General features: G+C 40.1%; 1 protein-coding gene across 1 annotated transcript in view; it reads left to right on the top strand.

Annotated features, from left to right (window-relative positions):
• LOC146072995 (mucin-19-like) overlaps positions 1-15951 on the top strand; it is a 133921-nt gene extending 117970 nt beyond the window's left edge. Inside the window, exons 25-27 of the mRNA XM_083180166.1 lie at positions 11224-11259; positions 13983-14035; positions 15862-15951. Of these exons, the coding sequence (XP_083036292.1) occupies positions 11224-11259; positions 13983-14035; positions 15862-15951 (179 nt within the window). The remainder of the gene's footprint in view (positions 1-11223; positions 11260-13982; positions 14036-15861) is intronic.
• The last annotated feature ends 5191 nt before the right edge of the window (positions 15952-21142 follow it).

Consider the following 21142-nt stretch of genomic DNA (forward strand, 5'->3'; position numbering starts at 1 on the left):
TAGCATCCACAGCGGCCTTCGGGAGCTTCTTCAGCGGTCCCTGGAGTGCATTGTGCAAGTATGCAGTAGCACCGGTGCCCGTGCACCCTTGCAATGCACTCCTGGGACCACTGAAGAAGACCCTGAAGGCCGCCGTGGAAATTGGGGGACTTGATTAGTATAAAAAAGGAGCAGGGAAAACAAAATCTGAAATATCCTAAAAAAACACGTTTTTTTTAAATATTTTGGATAAGAGATCCCTGGATACGGGGAACTCTACTTGTATATACATTGTCACGCAATTATGAAATACAAAATATAGTGTCCCTTTAGGTTACTCCATACAAAACAACATATTCTTATCACTTTTAATAAACAGTCCATTTCAGTCGCTCTTATGCAATGTACAGAACATTTCTATAATTGAAATATAATGCAGAGGGCAGTGGTATAAAAATGCTGATGCTGACCCTGCAGATTCTGTCTATTTATTTTCGATGATTCTATAGATTGTAAGCTTGCGAGCAGGGCCCTACTACCTTTATGTCAGTTTGTTACTACCCAGTTTGTTTTATCACTGCTTCCTATTGTAAAGCACAAAGGAATTTACTGCGCTATATATAAGAAACTGTAAATAAACATAGAAAATGGTAGACAGAATCGGATTGGTTGTTATGGGCAATATAACCTCTTTTCAGAAGCTTCAGTAAATGTACACCTTAGTGATTATATCTGTGTTATCACAGACATTATCACAAATCCACAGCAATTCTTTATTTGGTTTTAACTGTCTTCTTGAAGAATAGAGGTGCATGATAATTGTCTGTAATCACTGAAAACATTTTATATTAACAGCAAATTTATATATCAACAGAGCTTCAAGTACCAACAACACAGACAGTATATACAGGTGATTATTATTAAAAACCACGTTGTTTTAGAATTTACTTTAGGTTCAAGTTTTTCTTTTCTTAGAATATTAACATAACATTGGTGAAAATTACATATTGTGGTGGAAATTTACTAAGAATACGAATACAAAAAATTGTATTCGTATTCTTGATACGAATGACTATGACTGCATACTTCTTATGAAAAGTTGTGCTCCAGAGGGGAATTTACAAAGCAGTCAAATACAACTGCTTTGTAACCCTCCGATGTCGTATTATTTCGTATTAACAGCCGTATATACGGCCGCTAATACGAATTCCTACAGGCAGTCTGCACGGATCATTACAGGCAGTCTCCCACGGACATTATGGAAATGGATTAAGGTAACCAGCGCTGGTGACTGATAGAGAATAAACTCTGTCTGGAAAGGTGAATGTGATCACCACCTTCTGTATGGGTCTGAGGTCTTACTGGCCGTGAACTCACATTAGAATTCTATTCTCGCATGCACAAAAAGGTTTCTTTTACCACTCTCTCTGTGTGGAATTAGCGCTCCCCTCAGATGGCAGATACTGGCATATGACAGGCACTCAACTTACTTGAGAATTCTGTCACGCGTTCCCTCAAAGGTTTCTTTATCAATGATGAAGCAGCCAGATGTACACAAAACTTGACTCTTTATTCCGCACACTCCGGGACATAAAGGTCGGCATACAAGAAATGATGACAATATGAGGGAAGGGAGAATCAGCGTGTAGTTGAAGACGGCTCCAAGCTCCAAGCCGGTCGGCGCGGCGTGCTGCAGACACGATGTGGCCGGCGTCTACTTGTAGGTGCTTGTAAGCGCTGGCGTCCGTCCACCGGGAATCCCGCTAGTACGCTTGTCTTCTCCTTTAACCCTCAGCAGCAGGTAGATCAACGCGTTTCGGATAATAACACTTATCCTTTTTCAAGATGTCTATTTTACATTTTTATTTTATGCTTGAAAAAGGATAAGTGTTATTATCCGAAACGCGTTGATCTACCTGCTGCTGAGGGTTAAAGGAGAACACAAGCGTACTAGCGGGATTCCCGGTGGACAGACGCCAGCGCTTACAAGCACCTACAAGTAGACGCCGGGCACAACGTGTCTGCAGCACGCCGCGCCGACCGGCTTGGAGCTTGGAGCCATCTTCAACTACACGCTGATTCTCCCTTCCCTCCTATTGTCATCATTTCTTGTATGCCGACCTTTTTGTCCCGGAGTGTGCGGAATAAAGAGTCAAGTTTTGTGTACATCTGGCTGCTTCATCCTTGATAAAGAAACCTTTGAGGGAACGCGTGACAGAATTCTCAAGTAAGTTGAGTGCCTGTCATATGCCAGTATCTGCCATCTGAGGGGAGCGCTAATTCCACACAGAGAGAGTGGTAAAAGAAACCTTTTTGTGCATGCGAGAATAGAATTCTAATGTGAGTTCACGGCCAGTAAGACCTCAGACCCATACAGAAGGTGGTGATCACATTCACCTTTCCAGACAGAGTTTATTCTCTATCAGTCACCAGCGCTGGTTACCTTAATCCATTTCCATAAATCTGTATCACTGAAGTTGGGCGTTTCTTTCTTCCAAGGGGATACCAGCTGCTACCTTTTGGCGCAAGGATTAGGACTATCCTATTCTCCCACGGACATTACCCTGCTGGCTGGTTTGGCCTGGGGCTGGTTCTTAAAATACGGGGGACCCCTAGTCATTTTATCCCCATGTATTTTGGGAACCAGCCCCGGACCTGGAGCCTGGGGCTGGTTTTAAAAAATCGGGGAACCCCTATTTGTCGGGTTTCCTGATTTAATACCGGCCCCATAATCTTACTGTGCTAATGTAAAAACATTCTTAAGAAATAATGTCTATTTTCTCTTGACCAAGGTAATTTCATGTATCATGCAATTTTGAAATAAAGAAAGAATTAAAATGTTTGACCATTTATACAAAATATATCATTTATTAATTTAATTTGCCTTTTTCCCGTTTTGTTAACATTAATTCAGTGTCCACTGCCAGTCCGTTCAATGAAGGTAGGTACTGGATGCTTCCTGGATCTGACTTCTTGTGACTTCCTGTGTTGTGCTGCTGCTGCTGCAGTGTGATAGAGTTATAGATAGAGAGATAGAGAGAGATAGAGAGAGATAGAGAGAGATAGTGACAGAGAGTGCTATATTTTGTGTCTGCTGCCCCCCCCCTGTTGTGCTGATCAGTATATCTGTGCTGATCAGCAACTTTTTGGGGGTGCTGGTTTTTTTTTTATATATATATACAGCTGTGCTGCGTGTGCAACTGACTGCTGCCCCCCCTTTTGTGCTGATCAGTATAAATTAACTGATCAGCAACTTTTTGGGGGTGCAGTGCTGCTGCTGCAGTGCCATAGAGTGATAGATAGTGAGAGATAGAGAGATAGAGAGAGATAGTGACAGAGAGTGATAGAGAGTGCTATATTTTGTGTCTGCTACCCCCCTTTTGTGCTGATCAGTATATCTGTGCTGATCAGCAACTTTTTGGGGGTGCAGGGTTTTTTTTTTATATATACCTGTCAGTTGCTGCCAGTTGCACTGTCAGTTGCACCAAAGGTTGTGCACCTGCTGCCCCTCACTGGTAATCAGTGTCGCATCACTGATCACCTTTTTTTTTCTTTTTGAGGGTGCTGTGGGGTCTTTTTTTAATTTTTTTTTTTACACACACTGTGATTTTGTGGGTGTCCTGTGGCCACTGTGCGCTGATCAGTGACGTACATCACTGATCAGCTTTTTCGGCACAGGGTTGATCTATTTTTTTTTTTGATCAAATTCCTGTTGCCTTTGAGCGCTGTTCAGTGACGGACGTTACTGACCAACATCTGTGCTCAATTTTTGGCGCAGGACCTTTTTTTTTTTTCTGCACTACATACACACTACACACTACATACCCCCCCGGGTTGAAATAAAGTTTGTACCCCCCCTACACTATACACGTGTTGAAACATTTCACTACCAGAAACACAAAAATAAAAATGGCATCCCAAATGTCATCCCAAATGTCATCCCAGTCATCCAGAAGAATGTATTCAGCAGAGGAGGCATATGCCATGCTTGCCTCTGACTCTGACACAGCCAGTGAGGCAAGCGGGGAATTTGAAGGATTCATCTTAAGCTCCTCTTCCTCCTCTAGTGATGAGGGACCCCCTCAAAGACGCCCCCGTAGAGCAGCTGAGACCCCCCCCAATAATTGATCTCGTATGGACCCCACCACCAGACAATTTTGAGCCCCAGGTTCCTGAGTTTTTGGCCATCCCAGGAATCCAATTTGATTCCACAGGTCTCAGAGAAATTGACTTTTTCAAATTATTTTTCTCTGATGATTTTATAAATTTAATGGTGGACCAAACTAATTTATATGCCCAGCAGTTTATTGCTCAAAACCCCACGTCATCATTTGCTAGGTGGACCCCTGTAGATGCAGTAGAGATGATGACATTTTGGGGTCTGGTGTTTCATATGGGCATAGTAAAAAAGCCAGAAATTAGGCAATATTGGAGTACAGAAGTTCTGTACAGCACCCCACTTTACCGTATGGCCATGACCCGGACTCGTTTTGAGTTAATCCTTAAATTTTTGCATTACAACGATAATGCACAGTGCCCACCCAGAGATGATCCCACCTTTGACCGGCTATTCAAAGTCAGGCCGGTCATTGATCATTTCAGTGCCAAATTTCCAGAGATGTACATCCCAGATAAATTCATTTGCATAGACGAGTCCCTTATACATTTTAAAGGAAGGGTTAAATTCCGCCAGTACCTTCCCAGTAAGAGGGCAAGGTATGGCATAAAAATGTATAAGCTGTGTGAAAGCACCTCAGGGTACACTCACAGGTTTAGGGAATATGAAGAGAAGGATTCAAGAATTGAACCGCCAGAATGCCCCCCCTCCCTCGTAGGTGTTAGTGGAAAAATTGTCTGGGATTTAGTGCACCCCTTCCTGGATAAAGGTTATCACCTCTATGTGGATAACTTTTACACTAGCATCCCCCTGTTTAAGGCCCTTGGTTCAAGAGGTACAGCAGCTTGCGGTACTGTGCGCAAGAACCAAAGAGGCCTCCCAAAAACGCACATTGCCCAAGTAATGAGAAGGGGTGAAAGCAGGGCACAATCCACCGAAAATATGTTGTTGGTCAAATATAAGGACAAGAGGGATGTCCTTATACTGACAACAATTCACGGAGACAGATAAAATACAATTTTTAAAGAATAATGACTGCGCCTGAACACTGCAGCCCTTGATTTCCCAGGGGACTCCTTAAATCCCAAACAATAGCTATACAAGAAATTGAAAAATCATAGGCGCTGTGTTCTTTTTAGTTGGTTTAGTGTACCACAAACTTGTGTGGTGAATCCTTGTCTAGCAGGTGACTAAAGGACCCTGATGACTGACCTTGAGCCAGTGCCCTATATGCACATCAAGGTATCTTTAGTAAGCCGATCCCATCAAACACCGATACACGATACAACAGTCTGGTCTCCTCAGCGGGGGACTCAAAAAGGTAGATGACTTACCAAGGGTAAATGCCCTATGTTCATCGAAAGGTATCTTTGATCGTCACTGCAATCAAGCACTCCAGGTCGCATAAAAAGGATTTATTTTCCAAGGTGCAATGGATACAGCATAAAATATTATAAAAGTCCAATAAAAGTACAGCAAAGTACACAAAAAGTTGAAGTGGCAAGGAGATTTTTGGGTCTGATCGGCATGTATTGGGGCACCCTCCTATCCGGATGGGAGGGATACCACCTTAAGGGGCTCAAGTGTGTAATATAGCCAAATGCCTACAGAGCTCAAAAATTCCTCACCTTCCACCAACGCGTTTCGGGCTGTTTAAAATAGCCCTTTTTCAAGGTGTGTGGGCTTATTGCCCTCCAACTGATATTTATACCAGTTAGCATCAACTTAACAAAAGTAATTGCAAAAACCCGGAACACAGTGATGTCCGTGATTTTTGTTTTATATAGAAAAAAAGCTATTAGTGTTTAACATAAAACATTCCATAGACATCCCCCATATATGTATAACAATCTAATCCTCTAAAGTGCGATTTACACAATAACACAGCGTTGTTGATAATTATTACAATGTGATCCGGTTATCCACATTTTATCATAACTTAGATGAGCGTCCTCGTGGTTCATTGATGCTAACTGGTATAAATATCAGTTGGAGGGCAATAAGCCCACACACCTTGAAAAAGGGCTATTTTAAACAGCCCGAAACGCGTTGGTGGAAGGTGAGGAATTTTTGAGCTCTGTAGGCATTTGGCTATATTACACACTTGAGCCCCTTAAGGTGGTATCCCTCCCATCCGGATAGGAGGGTGCCCCAATACATGCCGATCAGACCCAAAAATCTCCTTGCCACTTCAACTTTTTGTGTACTTTGCTGTACTTTTATTGGACTTTTATAATATTTTATGCTGTATCCATTGCACCTTGGAAAATAAATCCTTTTTATGCGACCTGGAGTGCCTGATTGCAGTGACGATCAAAGATACCTTTCGATGAACATAGGGCATTTACCCTTGGTAAGTCATCTACCTTTTTGAGTCCCCCGCTGAGGAGACCAGACTGTTGTATCGTGTATCGGTGTTTGATGGGATCGGCTTACTAAAGATACCTTGATGTGCATATAGGGCACTGGCTCAAGGTCAGTCATCAGGGTCCTTTAGTCACCTGCTAGACAAGGATTCACCACACAAGTTTGTGGTACACTAAACCAACTAAAAAGAACACAGCGCCTATGATTTTTCAATTCACGGAGACAGTACCACCTCCGTCCCTGTACGAGGTACCAGTACCCACACCTCAAAACCTAATTGTATCCTGGATTACAATAAGTACATGGGCGGAGTGGATCTTTCAGATCAGGTACTGAAGCCGTACAGTGCCCTGCGGAAAACAAAAATCTTGTACAAGAAGCTGGCCGTGTATATCATCCAGATGGCACTGTATAACGCTTACGTGCTATTCCGTTCTACCAGCCAGAGGGGGACATTTATGCACTTTCAAGAGGAAGTCATAAAGAGCCTAATATTTGGGAACCAGCAGGCAGAGGGCCCCAGTACTTCTAGTACTGGCCCCCGTATTGTACCAGGGCAGCATTTTCCTGATGAAATCCCCTCCACTGGAAAAAAGGGCAGGACACAAAAAGGTGCAAAGTTTGCTATAAAAAGGGAATAAGAAAGCAAACTATTTTCCAGTGTGACACTTGCCCCGACAAACCCGGCCTATGTATAAAGGAGTGTTTTAAAATATACCACACATCTATGGATTATTAGGTTCATCATTTCACCGTGCTTCGGGGGTCTTGCTAATGCCACATAGCACCCACCATTCATTCCACCAGAATCTGAGCCGCAAAATCCAAAAATCACTCCTTCCCTTCTGAGTCCTGCCATGCACCCAACTGGTCACATGTGAGGCATTGCCGTACTCGGGAGAAATTGGGGCACATATTTTGGGGTGCTTTTTCTCCTTCATACCTTATGAAAATGAAAAATTTTGAGCCAGAACTGCATTTTTGTGTAAAAAAATGTAATTTTTCATTTGCACAGCCCAGTTGTATCAAAATTGGTGAAACCCCTGGGGGTTTGAAATGTACACTATACCCCTAGATGAATTCCCTGAGGGGTGTAGTTTGCAAAATGGGGTCACTTGTGGGGGGGTTCCACTGTATTGGTGCTTTGGGGGTCTTGCTAATGCGACATAGCACCCACCAAAATTCCACCAGAATCTGTGCTGCAAAATCCAAATATCACTCCTTCCCTTCTGAGTCCTGCCATTTTTTGGTCACACATGAAGCATTGCCGTACTCGGGAGAAATTGGGGCACAGATTTTGGGGTGCTTTTTCTCCTTCATACCTTATGAAAATGAAAAATTTTGAGCCAGAACTGCATTTCTGTGTAAAAAAATGTAATTTTTCATTTGCACAGCCCAGTTGTATCAAAATTGGTGAAACCCCTGGGGGTTTGAAATGTACACTATACCCCTAGATGAATTCCCAGAGGGGTGTAGTTTGCAAAATGGGGTCACTTGTGGGGGGCTTCCACTGTATTGGTGCTTTGGGGGTCTTGCTAATGCGACATAGCACCCACCAAAATTCCACCAGAATCTGAGCTGCAAAATACAAAAATCACTCCTTCCCTTCTGAGTCCTGCCATGCACCCAAATGGTATTTTTTGGTCACATGTGAGGCATTGCCATACTCGGGAGAAATTGGTGCACAGATTTTGGGGTGCTTTTTCTCCTTCATACCTTATGAAAATGAAAAATTTTGAGCCAGAACTGCATTTTTGTGTAAAAAAATGTAATTTTTCATTTGCACAGCCCAGTTGTATCAAAATTGGTGAAACCCCTGGGGGTTTGAAATGTACACTATACCCCTAGATGAATTCCCTGAGGGGTGTAGTTTGCAAAATGGGGTCACTTGTGGGGGGCTTCCACTGTATAGGTGCTTTGGGGGTCTTGCTAATGCGACATAGCACCCACCAAAATTCCACCAGAATCTGAGCTGCAAAATACAAAAATCACTCCTTCCCTTCTGAGTCCTGCCATGCACCCAAATGGTATTTTTTGGTCACATGTGAGGCATTGCCGTACTCGGGAGAAATTGGGGCACAGATTTTGGGGTGCTTTGTCTCCTTCATTCCTTGTGAAAATGACAAATATTGAGCCAGAACTGCATTTTTGTGTAAAAAAATGTAATTTTTCATTTGCACAGCCCAGTTGTATCAAAATTGGTGAAACCCCTGGGGGTTTGAAATGTACACTATACCCCTAGATGAATTCCCTGAGGGGTGTAGTTTGCAAAATGAGGTCACTTGTGGGGGGCTTCCACTGTATTGGTGCTTTGGGGGTCTTGCTAATGCGACATAGCACCCACCAAAATTCCACCAGAATCTGAGCTGCAAAATACAAAAATCACTCCTTCCCTTCTGAGTCCTGCCATGCACCCAAATGGTATTTTTTGGTCACATGTGAGGCATTGCCATACTCGGGAGAAATTGGTGCACAGATTTTGGGGTGCTTTTTCTCCTTCATACCTTATGAAAATGAAAAATTTTGAGCCAGAACTGCATTTTTGTGTAAAAAAATGTTATTTTTCATTTGCACAGCCCAGTTGTATCAAAATTGGTGAAACCCCTGGGGGTTTGAAATGTACACTATACCCCTAGATGAATTACCTGAGGGGTGTAGTTTGCAAAATGGGGTCACTTGTGGGGAGCTTCCACTGTATTGGTGCTTTGGGGGTCTTGCTAATGCGACATAGCACCCACCAAAATTCCACCAGAATCTGAGCTGCAAAATACAAAAATCACTCCTTCCCTTCTGAGTCCTGCCATGCACCCAAATGGTATTTTTTGGTCACATGTGAGGCATTGCCGTACTCGGGAGAAATTGGGGCACAGATTTTGGGTGCTTTGTCTCCTTCATTCCTTGTGAAAATGAAAAATTTTGAGCCAGAACTGCATTTTTGTGTAAAAAATTTAATTTTTCATTTTCACTGCCCAGTTGTACCACAATTGGTGAAACCCCTGGGGGTTTGAAATGTACATTATACCCCTAGATGAATTCCCTGAGGGGTGTAGTTTGCAAAATGGGGTCACTTGTAGGGGGGTTCCTAACTTTTAGCATCTTATGGTGCCTAGAAACCTACATGGTGCCTAAAAAATAATCTCATAAAAAGGAGGCTCCAAAATCAAGTAGGTGCTCCTTCTATTATGAAGCCTGTGGTTTGGTCAACGTGCACACTAGGGCCACATATAGGATATTTATGAAAACAAAAGAATTGGGGGAATCAATTTTTAGTCACATTTCTCTAGTAAAATGTACTGTGTTCCTTAGAAAAATGTATTAAAATTGCAAATCTGCAAAAAAAATGAAATTTTGAAATTTCACCTACACTTTGTTTTAATTCCTGTGAAACACCTAAAGGGTTAACAAACTTCCAAAATGCTGTTTTGAATACTGTGAGGGGTGCAGTTTTTGAAATGGCATCATTTATGGGGGTGTCTCACATACAAGTCCCTCAAAGTCTCATCAGAACTGAACTGGTCCCTAAAAAAATCAGTGTTTGAAATTTTCTTGAAAATTTGAGAATTTGTTATTCATATTTTAAGCCTCCTAGTGTCCAAAAAATTTAAAAGGAAGTTGAAATAATGATGGAAACATAAAGTAGACATATGGTCTATGTTAGTTATTAACTATTTTGAGTGGTATGATTATTTGTCTCACAAGCAGAAAATTTAACATTTTGCAAATTGCTAAATTTTCCATTTTTTTGCGACATTTTGGTATTTTTCACAAAAAAACACAGACTGTATCGACCCAAATTTACCACTAACTTGAAGTACAATGTGTCACGAGAAAACAATCTCAAAATCACTGGGATAAGTAAAAGCAAAAAAAAAGTTATCTCCACTTAAGTGATACATGTCAGATTTGAAAAAAAGGGCTCTGTCAGGAAGGCAAAAACTGGCTGTGTCAGGAAGGGGTTAATAAAACTAGAACAGCAATTATTACTGTGTAATAGTGGAAATTTCGGGATTGCTGGAACCCTAAAAAAATATTCTTGGGTCTAATCATCATTGTTTAACTACTACAAAAGTGGGTGGAAATTTAAATATGCGCCTACTTTTGAAGAAATAAAGCTTCTGGGCCATTCATTATAAAGGTAGTGTTTACTTTTTCATCTTGATAGCTGTCCTCATACATTGTAAAAACATCAAATGTACCACATATTTGAAACTTGACAGTGGGATGCTTTTGCCAACTTTAGATGGTGTTTGTTCCTATACTTTAGCTCGTTCCTAAGGCAAAGTGGTCTGGGGGTTGCAAAGAGGGATCTGATTGGATCCCTTCTCTCCTTTATAGCTTCTTCCACTGGACACTGGGTTCTTGTGTGCATGTGTGAACCCCCAATTCATGGATGCACACTAACACTGCTGAGTTATACTTTAGTAGTGGTGATAGGAATTATGGAAAAATCTATTCTTTGGATCAGCCTTTAACACACAGAACAAAGTTGATTAGTCCCAGTGATATTGTGTTCACTGATGCTGCTCACAGTGAAATGGATACTTTTATTTTTATACTAATTATTGAGGTCCATATATAACTGTTAAAAATGTAAACATATAGTTTTGGTGAATCCTTTCGAAATTATTTTGTTAGTGCAGACAATATTGAATAGTATCTTTTTTAAGAGTGCTTATTTTTTCTTGCAGATCGCGTATTCAAATTGCCAATGTATTGCACATATTTCACATGCTAATCTGATTTGTTCTGTTTTTTTTTAGTTTATGTTTTGCCTCCTCCTATTAAATCAACAGAAGGTAATTTAAGATAGCTGCTGTTGCCTCAAATCTGGGTTATTTAATTTAGAACAATGGCATTCTGGGGTGCCTTAGATTGGTGGTCCATGACCAATTCAATTTATTTATGGCCAATGTAATAGTCAAACAAAAGTGAATCATGTCCCTTACCACAAAACTGACTATTAGGATGAGATATAAACACTATTTTCCTAACTTATTATTTTTTCTGATTTCCACGCTGAGAAACATTTGGCCTAGTTTTGCCGTGAAATTTCTGATTCTCCAGGGTGCCGTGATTCAAAAGAGTTTGGGAACCGCCTTTTTTTAGAAGATAGGGTAAAAAATCTTCTGCAAATTGAATAGTTCACTTTTTCATATATGTTTTTCAATTTTTTTAGTTACCAAAAGTAACTTAAGTTAGTCATGTCGCAAGTTCAGAGTCACTATGTTTAAAATTGTAGGTTAGTAACAACTAATATGTATTACATTCCTAATGTTGGTTTTTAATTACACAAGTACCACATTTAATATAATGGAAGGTTCAGATTCACCATATTTTATTTAATTCTGTAAGATGTGTGCAAAATACATTTACTGTATATTGTACATAGAAATAAGCACACATAAATTAATAGAACCGAATAAATAAACCAATATGAGAAGAACACAAAGGGAACTTTGCATAAGACAATTAAGGAAACAACATTATATTTACATTCTTTCCTTTATACTGTAATAAAATGAAAGGGCCCCTCAGTATAATACATAGGGTACAGCCATAAAAATTTAATCTTACCTATCTACAGTATGTGTACTTTATAATGTTTATGACCTAGTACAGTACTTGCATTTTAAGCATTGAACTGTATTCTTTATTCCACATCCACATAAACAACTTGGTAGTGTAGAAAAGTGTATATTTTTTATAATAAATATAATAATATATTTCAATAGCCATTCATATATGCAGTACTGTACAGGGAATACCATATTTGCCGGCATATGAGAAGACTGGGCGTATAAGACGACCCCCCAACATTTCAACTCAAAATATAGTCGCCCTATAAGACTACCCCCTCTTCCGCACACCTTCCACACACCAAATAAAAGGTAAAAGAACATCAGATTTGATTTAGTATTCGTATTAGTGCCATAACAATACCTGTCATTGTCCCACCGCGGCCGCGTTGGATACCGCGCGATACTGGACAGTATGTAGAATGAGGTGGGCGGGCATCGGGAGGCCACTATGGGCAGCTATGTCTATCCCAACTGAAGTGCACCCGGCGTATAAGACGACCCCCCCACTTGGAGGCATGTTTATCAGGTCAAAAAAGTAGTCTTATACGCCAGCAAATACAGTATATGCCTTTAATATCAGTACTGGCTCAATTAAAGCTTATGGTCTAAATTCATTACCATGTAAGAACACGCACACACTAATATTAATTTTGGCAGGGGTGTTACCCTGCTGATATCTTCCTTCAAAAACTCCTACTGTATACCCAATTTAATTTAGCTTAAATATATTTACCTTAGTTTAGTGTACTTTGCATATGTGCTAGTTTATGCTATGATGTCTATCAGCAGATTTGAACCCAAGTGTATTTTTAATGCACAAAATGATAGACCGTACAGTATGACATGCTTTAGTGTAGTGTAGTGAGAAGTGTGCATTATCCATAATATATATAACATTTAGTGTAAACAAATGTATGTATGTGTAGTTTAAATACATGTTATTAGTACTTGCTAACATTAGTTTAAGATGTAACTACAACAAATGCACATGTTAGTGAAACAGAAAAGTAAAACAATTGTAATAATAAGAACATAATTTCCTAACACTATTTAACACTATTAAATGTCAAATGAAGTGTTCTACTGAAGAAAGAAGTATACAATAAATTGAGTTTTTATACTTATCCAGATACTATTTGTTGATCTTACTCTTTCACATGCCCTATAGTAATGTTGTCCATTAACTGCATTATGCAGGTGATCCACTTAATGGTCCTAGCTTGATAATCCTTTCAGCATTTCATTTCTTCTTTACCAAGTTACAAATATCCTCAGGGATGAATCCAGAAAAGAATGACAGGGGGGTGGAGCATGGTTGCGGGGATGTGGGAGGGGGGATGTGGTCCCACATGTCGCTGTGAATACATAGTATCCAAATTGTATAGCAAATGAGAAACCCATTTAGATTTATTGCAGCTCAATGATTGATGTTAGTAAGTAAAAGTGCTACTATGTAAATTTAAAGGGGATGGACAAGGGACTGAGGATACTATATGGATTTTGATAGTGAGAAGTTAGGTTTACTAAGAAATTAACGAATCTCAGCTTTATTGACTTACAAATGGGATTGATCATGCTGTATTTTTGGCCTGAGAACTTGGCAAACTTACATAGCTTGAAGCATTTATACAGCTGTTAAGTTCTCAGGATCCATATTTTTCTATGATGAAGTCATTCATATTTGGCTGCCAAGTTTCCCAGCAGCCAAATATGGACAATCTGTGTAAAAATACATTAAAAACATAATTTAAAATGGTGTGATGCCCCCCCCCCCCCCCACCACAAGTATAACCATCCATCCCCTGTCTCTTTGAGCTGGTCCTGGTTTCAGTCCAGTGGTTCAGGTACTTTGCTTTTTTATTTTAACCCTTGTATGCCTACTTTGGAACGAATAGGACATAATCTACACTGAACATGGTAAGTATATTTTTTTTCCACAGGTCTATTGTGGATTCTACTAAAGAAGTGGATCGAACCTACGGGGTCAAAACAGGTGAGTATGTATGTATGTATGTATGTAATAAAGTTTTACTGTACTTTTATTCTGTGTGTTTTTATTTGGCATTGTACTTTCTGTGCAACTCAGAAGTCTTAGAAGGAACTTTTATGTCTCACATGCTGGGACTTGTGGTTCTTCTAGTCCCTGCATGAGGGCGGAAACGTGCTAGGATTTGTTGTTCCACAGCAGAACCCAATGCTTCATTTTAACAACTATACTGGCACCTACCACTTAGGGGTGCCGGGGATTGCGCTGGGCTTCAGCCCTATTGGGAGTTTTCCAGGGACCCAGCCAGGTCTGACCAGCCACAGGTCGATGCTTTGGCTGAGGGACCTTATATTAAAAGTGTCACCTGGCTGTGACATTACCATGATGGCCGTTTGAGACCAGTGCTGGGTATGAAAAATGGGGGTGAACCCTAAAGTCCCCCCCCCCCCGTATTTTGGGAAAAAAAGTGGGACCACAGTTATTTTGCCTCCTGTATTTCTGAAACCAGGATGGGCTCAAAGAGACCAGAACTGGTTATATTTGTGTGTGGGAGTCCCCATTCAGTTTTTTTTACACAGAGAAGCATGCATGGATCTCACTGATCCATGCATGCTTCATCAAATACGAATGGAAAATATGGTCTATTTTACATTTTTATTTTATGCTTATTTCAAAGACGAATTCAGCCATACGAATGATAGTAAATTAGACAATCTGATATAACTGAAATTGCTAGGTTTTATCAAGCGCTTGTATTTATGTTAATATGTGTGCTGTGCATGCCGTGCAAAACATGAGAAATAAAATAAAATTAATAGTGAAAAAAAATAAAAAAAATAAATAAAAAAAAATAGTTATAAAACAATTGTAAAAACAATTATATCAGCACATTTGCAAGGTAATCACTTTTAGGTGTTTACAGCCCCTTCTGGAGCAAATAGAGTTTTTGTGTGGGTTTATGAGAATCGCACAGATGAAATGCCGGGGTTGGTCACTCGGAGGTAGCCGTCGGTAATAGATGGTTTTCGGGAGGTTAGTGGAAGCCCTGTCTGTCCCTAATCTTACCTCTCCTTTGGATGTTCAGGTATCGGCGTTTCTTCTCCGTCCCCTTGTGCCGTCCGCACGCTGCTTTCCCGAAACCGGAAGTCGCGGTACGTGCTTCCGGTATGGCGGGTGTGTTGGTCTCACACTTCCCTCTCTCCAACGCGTTTCAAGGCAGTAGCCTCTTTGTCAAGGATAAGGGCTGTCTGTTTGAGCCTTTGATTTTATAGCGTTGTAGCTATGAAAAAAACTTTTTTCTTTTGTTCATTAAAAAACTTTATTTGTAAAAAACGGAAGTTGGTCTCACTTTTGGCGGCATGCACATGGTGTATAATGGGATAGAGTTTTCAATAGGGTTCTTTTTAGGGCAATATGTGTATATGTAAAGTATATTTTGTGGATAATATTTATTACAGAAAAAATATATATGTTTATAGAAAAAAAGAGGGATTAATGAAAAGAATGATGAAGTAAAAGTTAATTAAACTATGTTATTTTTTATTTTAAAAAACTTGCAAACTCGAAGTCTATGTTCAGTCCTTCTGGTTTTAATGTTTGCAGTTCGTATATCCACTTGGATTCACGCTTTTTTAGGTTCTCTGAAGGATCTCCTCCTCTCCAGTTTGGTGTTACCTTTTCAATGGCATTGATTTTTAGCGAACTTGGGTCTTTGTTGTGGCATTCTAAAAAATGCTGGGAGAGACTGTGTGTCTGGAGGCCTTTTTTATGTTGTTTATATGCTCTCCTATCCTTACTTTCAAGCTTCTTTTTGTTTGGCCTACATATTGTAGGCCACATGGACATTCCAGCAGATAAATAATTCCTTCAGTGTCACATGTTATGAAGTTTCTCTGTTCGAATTCTTTTTGGTTCTTGTTTGATTTAAATGACATAATGGGTTGTGTTTTTTTTCTTTTTTGTAATTTTGCAATTTGTACAATTTAGACAAGGAAAGAATCCTTTTTTGTTTGGTCCGGTCTCTTCCTTCTCCAATGGTAGATAGCTGTGGGTGAGATGCTGTTTTATGGTTTTCGCACGTCTGTAAATTACTTTTGGTGTCTTGTCTATGATGTCTTAGAGTTCTGGATCCAATTTTAAGATGTGCCAATGTTTGGCCAGGATTTGTTCTATTTCTTTATGGTTTGAATTGTATTGAGTGATGTAGGTAACTGAAGGTGGTTGTTCTGGTGTTTTGTTCTTGTATTTCAAAAGTTTATTGCGATTAAGTGTGGTGGTTTTTTGTATTTCTGTTTCTAGGTGGTGTTCTGGATATCCTTTTCTTATGAATTTTGATTTTATTTCTCTACTTTGTTCTTCAAAGATTTTTGCCTCAGAACAGTTTCTTTTTATTCTTCGCATTTGGCCCCCAGGGATATTTTTCTTCCAGTTCATGTGGTGATTGCTTTGAAATGGTAGGTAGTTGTTTCCGTCCACCTCTTTGGTATATGTTTTGGTCATGATTGCGCTGTCTTTAATGTAGATTTCAAGATCTAAAAACGTGATTGTTCTTTCACTCGATTCTGTGGTGAATTCCAATCCATAGGTGTTATTGTTCATGTGGATCTGAAATTGTTTGAGATCTGTGGTGGTGCCTCCCCATACGAAGAACACGTCATCTATATATCTATGCCCACAGATGATATTTTTGGCATAGATATTATTGTTCCATATGTTGGACTCCTCCCACTCTGCCACGAATAAATTTGCATAAGATGGCGCAAAAGATGTGCCCATCGCTGTGCCTTTTGTTTGGATGTTGAAGTCTCCTTCATGCCAGAAGTAGTTATTGTTAAGGATGAAGTCAATTTGTTCCATGATGAAATTTATTTGTCTATTTGTTAAAGATGATTGACCAGAGAGTGTATTTCGTACTGCTGCACAACCTAAAGAATGCTGAATGCAAGTATAGAGTGACTTGACATCACTAGTACAAAGAATATAGTCCTTTTTCCATTTTAGATGATTTAAGATTTGTAGAATTTGAAGAGTGTCCTTTAGGTAGCTTTTTTGTTTTTGTACCAGAGGTTGTAAAAAATAGTCGATATATTGTGACAGATTTGCAATTAGTGAACCAATTCCGGACACTATTGGTCGCCCTGGTGGGTTTTGCAGATTTTTGTGAATTTTTGGGAGTTGGTAAAATGTCGGTATGATTGGGTGAGTAGTTGAGATGAATTGATGTTCTTTTTTTGTAAGAACTCCTTGTTGTAAGCCGTCATCTAGTTGTTGTTGTAGTTTGTTTTTGAAAATTTGTGTTGGATCTGCAGCAATTTTTCTATAGGTGTCTTCTTCTGCAAGGAGGTTGGAAACTTCTTTCTGGTAGTTTTCCTTGTCCATTATTACCAAACCCCCCCCCCCCCTTTATCTGCAGATTTTATTACTATTTGTTTGTCTTTTTTCAACTCCTTTAGTGCATTGTTTTCAGCTTTGGTTAAATTGTATTTGATTTTCCCTTTGTCCGGTAACTGTCTTAGGTCTTCCGCCACCAGTTTTTGGAATGTTTGGATATGTGGACCTTTGATGTGTGCCGGATAGAAAGTTGAGTTTGGTTTGAGTTCTGTATGTTGGAAGTCTGAATTTGTTTCCGTTGTATTTGAGTTTGTGATTTTGTTGAAGAATTTTTTTATGCACAGTTTCCGTACGAATTTTTCCGTGTCTATGAATACATCGAATTTGTTGATTGATGACTGGGGGGCGAATTTCAGGCCTTTTCTCAGAAGGCTGATTTCATCTTTGTTCAAACTTTTTTTGCTTAAATTGAAGATAGTTTCCTTTTTGTTTATTTCTTCTGGGATTTCTGGTCTTGTTGTTTCTTTTTGTTTTCTGTGGTTTCTTTTTCCACCTCTTTTCCCTCTCTTTCTGGATTCTGCAGTATTCTCTGTTTCTTTGGTGGTATCTGGTCTTCTGGTGATTTGGTTTTGTTCCAAGCTTGGTCTAAAAAATTTTCTATGTCATGGATGCTTTCTTCCTGTTCATCTTCTTCCATCGTGTTGCGTTTTCTCGAATTTTGTTCTTTGCTGTTTTTTTCTATAGTCTGTATCAGTGTGTTTGTTTTTTCTTTGAGTTCTATTTGTGCTGTGTGTATCCCTTGTTTGTATGATGTTTGGGCCATTTCATTTTTGTATATGACGTTTCTTTTGTTGTATTCTTTGTAGTTCCTTCTGTTTTCTGTATTGTGGGGTGCATCTTTGATTAGTGGTTCTTTCTTCCTTTCTTTTGTATGCTGTATTGTTTGATTTTGAGATTGTGATTTCCAGTATGGAATTCTTGTGTTTTCTTGTAAGCGTGGTTTCCTGTCACAACTGAAGGGCTGGATGAAGTCGTGTGGTGTGTAGCAACTGGAGACGGACCAGAGGATGAAGGATTAAATCGTGCAGGTTTAATAATAGAATTCATAAATGGAAACAATACACACTTGAATAATTTCTTAAAGTGGCAGTTAGTGATAAACAATACTTGAGCCAGCAAGGCACTTTAGAAGAAGAAAGTTCATTTGAATAATGACAGTTCAAATAGCATAGGACGGCAGGCTGGGGTCTTGAAGAATAAGAGGATCCAGAAAGAGAATGTACTTGATGGTAAATGAAGGATCCTTGAAGACTGGAAGAAGATGAATGATGAATGAAGATTGGAGAATTGCTTGGAAGCAGGAGACTTGAAGGGCTAGGCCAGGAAGCTCAGGGATACAGGCAGAGACCAGACTGTGGAGAGAACTGGCAGCGATGGGGTTAAGCAGTAACCTAGACCAACACAGAGCACGAGCAAGGCACCAAGGTCAGGAGAGGTGAGTCAGAGAGCCGGAGTCAGCTGGGAGCTGTGAACGCCTCTGGAGACTCTTTGCACTGACGCTGAACACCCCTAGGCAGATCCCCTATATCCCAAGAGGGCGGCTGCCATTGGCTGTCAGGTCAGTATGGGAGGAAACCTCAGACCTGGGCCAATCTGCTATTTTGCCCTTAACCAAGATGGCGGCGCCGGCCTCCCGGCGCCATTACAGCACACACTGCTACACCTGTCGGCGTCCCACGCTGCCTGCTGCCCACCAGACTGCCGCTGCCCGCTGCCGCTGACCCGGAGACCACTACACGCTAGCCGACGGCGGGCGCGGACGGGTGAGTAATATGCCCACCGCGCACCGCCGCGGCTGAGTGTGACAGTTTCCATTGTGGTTTGTTTCTAGTTTCTTGGATTTTGTGGTTTGTACGTCTTGTATTTTTGGCATAGATTGGGGTCTCTTCCTCTATGAGGTCTCGTCGGAATTTGGATTGTTTTTGTTGTATGATCGAACTTTCCAGTTTTTCAATTTTTTCATTCGTCATTTTCATGAGATTGGTGAAATCTTCCATTCTTTTCAATGGTTCGAATCGGTTCTCCATTGTTTTTATGTTTTCATTTATGACCGTTAACGATGCTTTTCTGTCTTCAATAATTATTTTGATGAGGTTACGTGAACATTGATCCAGTTCCTTGTTCCATCTTGTGTAGAAATCGTCTGTCTTTGGTTCGAATGTTGGGTTCTTCTGCAATCTGAGTCCCCTAGGTATGAGATTGTTTTCTAAGTATTTTGTGAGGGTTGTGATCTCCCACCACTGTTTCGCTTCTTGAGTATAGTATTTCTCTAGTCTTAGGAATTGTTGGCAGAAATTTTCTTCTTCTGTTGGGATTATTTTATCCTCTCTGCTCTCTCCTTTGGAGAAGATGTTGTTGAGATCTCCTATTCTATTGGCGTGAATAATATGTGATGTCATGGCAGCAGTGTGTTCCTTATGGTAGAGAACAATTGTAGAAAAAAAGGGACTTTTACTGCGCTCTAGGATAGCTGCTTGATAGGGAGGGGGTTTGTACAGAAATTGCTAGGTTTTATCAAGCGCTTGTATTTATGTTAATATGTGTGCTGTGCATGCCGTGCAAAACATGAGAAATAAAATAAAATTAATAATGAAATAAAAATAAAAATAAAAAAAATAAAAATAGTTATCAGCACATTTGCAAGGTAATCACTTTTAGGTGTTTACAGCCCCTTCTGGAGCAAATAGAGTTTTTGTGTGGGTTTATGAGAATCGCACAGATGAAATGCCGGGGTTGGTCACTCGGAGGTAGCCGTCGGTAATAGATGGTTTTCGGGAGGTTAGTGGAAGCCCTGTCTGTCCCTAATCTTACCTCTCCTTTGGATGTTCAGGTATCAGCGTTTCTTCTCCACCCCCTTGTGCCGTCCGCACGCTGCTTTCCCGAAACCGGAAGTCGCGGTACGTGCTTCAGGTATGGCGAGTGTGTTGGTCTCACGCTTCCCTCTCTCCAACGCGTTTCAAGGCAGTAGCCTCTTTGTCAAGGATAAGGGCTGTCTGTTTGAGCCTTTGATTTTATAGCGTTATAGCTATGAAAAAAACTTTTTTCTTTTGTTCATTAAAAAACTTTATTTGTAAAAAACGCAAGTTGGTCTCACTTTTGGCGGCATGCACATGGTGTATAATGGGATAGAGTTTTCAATAGGGTTCTTTTTAGGGCAATATGTGTATATGTAAAGTATATTTTGTGGATAATATTTATTACAGAAAAAATATATATGTTTATAGAAAAAAAGAGGGATTAATGAAAAGAATGATGAAGTAAAAGTTAATTATACGATGTTATTTTTTATTTTAAAAAACTTGCAAACTAGAGCGCAGTAAAAGTCCCTTTTTTTCTACAATCTGATATAACTGTGTGACCAGTTATGGCTGAGTTCTATCTATCGGCGTAGAGGTGCTCCATCTGACTGGGATGTGCAAGCATCTCACATGAACTCTGCAAGGCTGGGACCCACGGACAGCGCCGGGGAGGCGGCGTTAACCATTGTTTTTCAATGATACAGTATGACACATATCACAGAGCCATCCAGAGTTGAGATACCATTTCCATTATAGTATAGTACTAGTTCATTAACAGAAAACTACCTCTCCTATAAGGTTTCATCTTTAAGAATACACCAATTGTACTACAGGTTGAGTATCCCTTACCCGGAATGCTCGGGACATTTCAGATAAGGGAATTTTACGGTTTTGGGATTTTTTTACATACTTACCAGGTCCCCCA

This window comes from Crinia signifera, chromosome 4 (assembly GCF_055691185.1).
Source record: "Crinia signifera chromosome 4, ASM5569118v1, whole genome shotgun sequence".
In the NCBI taxonomy this organism is placed as follows: Eukaryota; Metazoa; Chordata; class Amphibia; order Anura; family Myobatrachidae; genus Crinia; species Crinia signifera.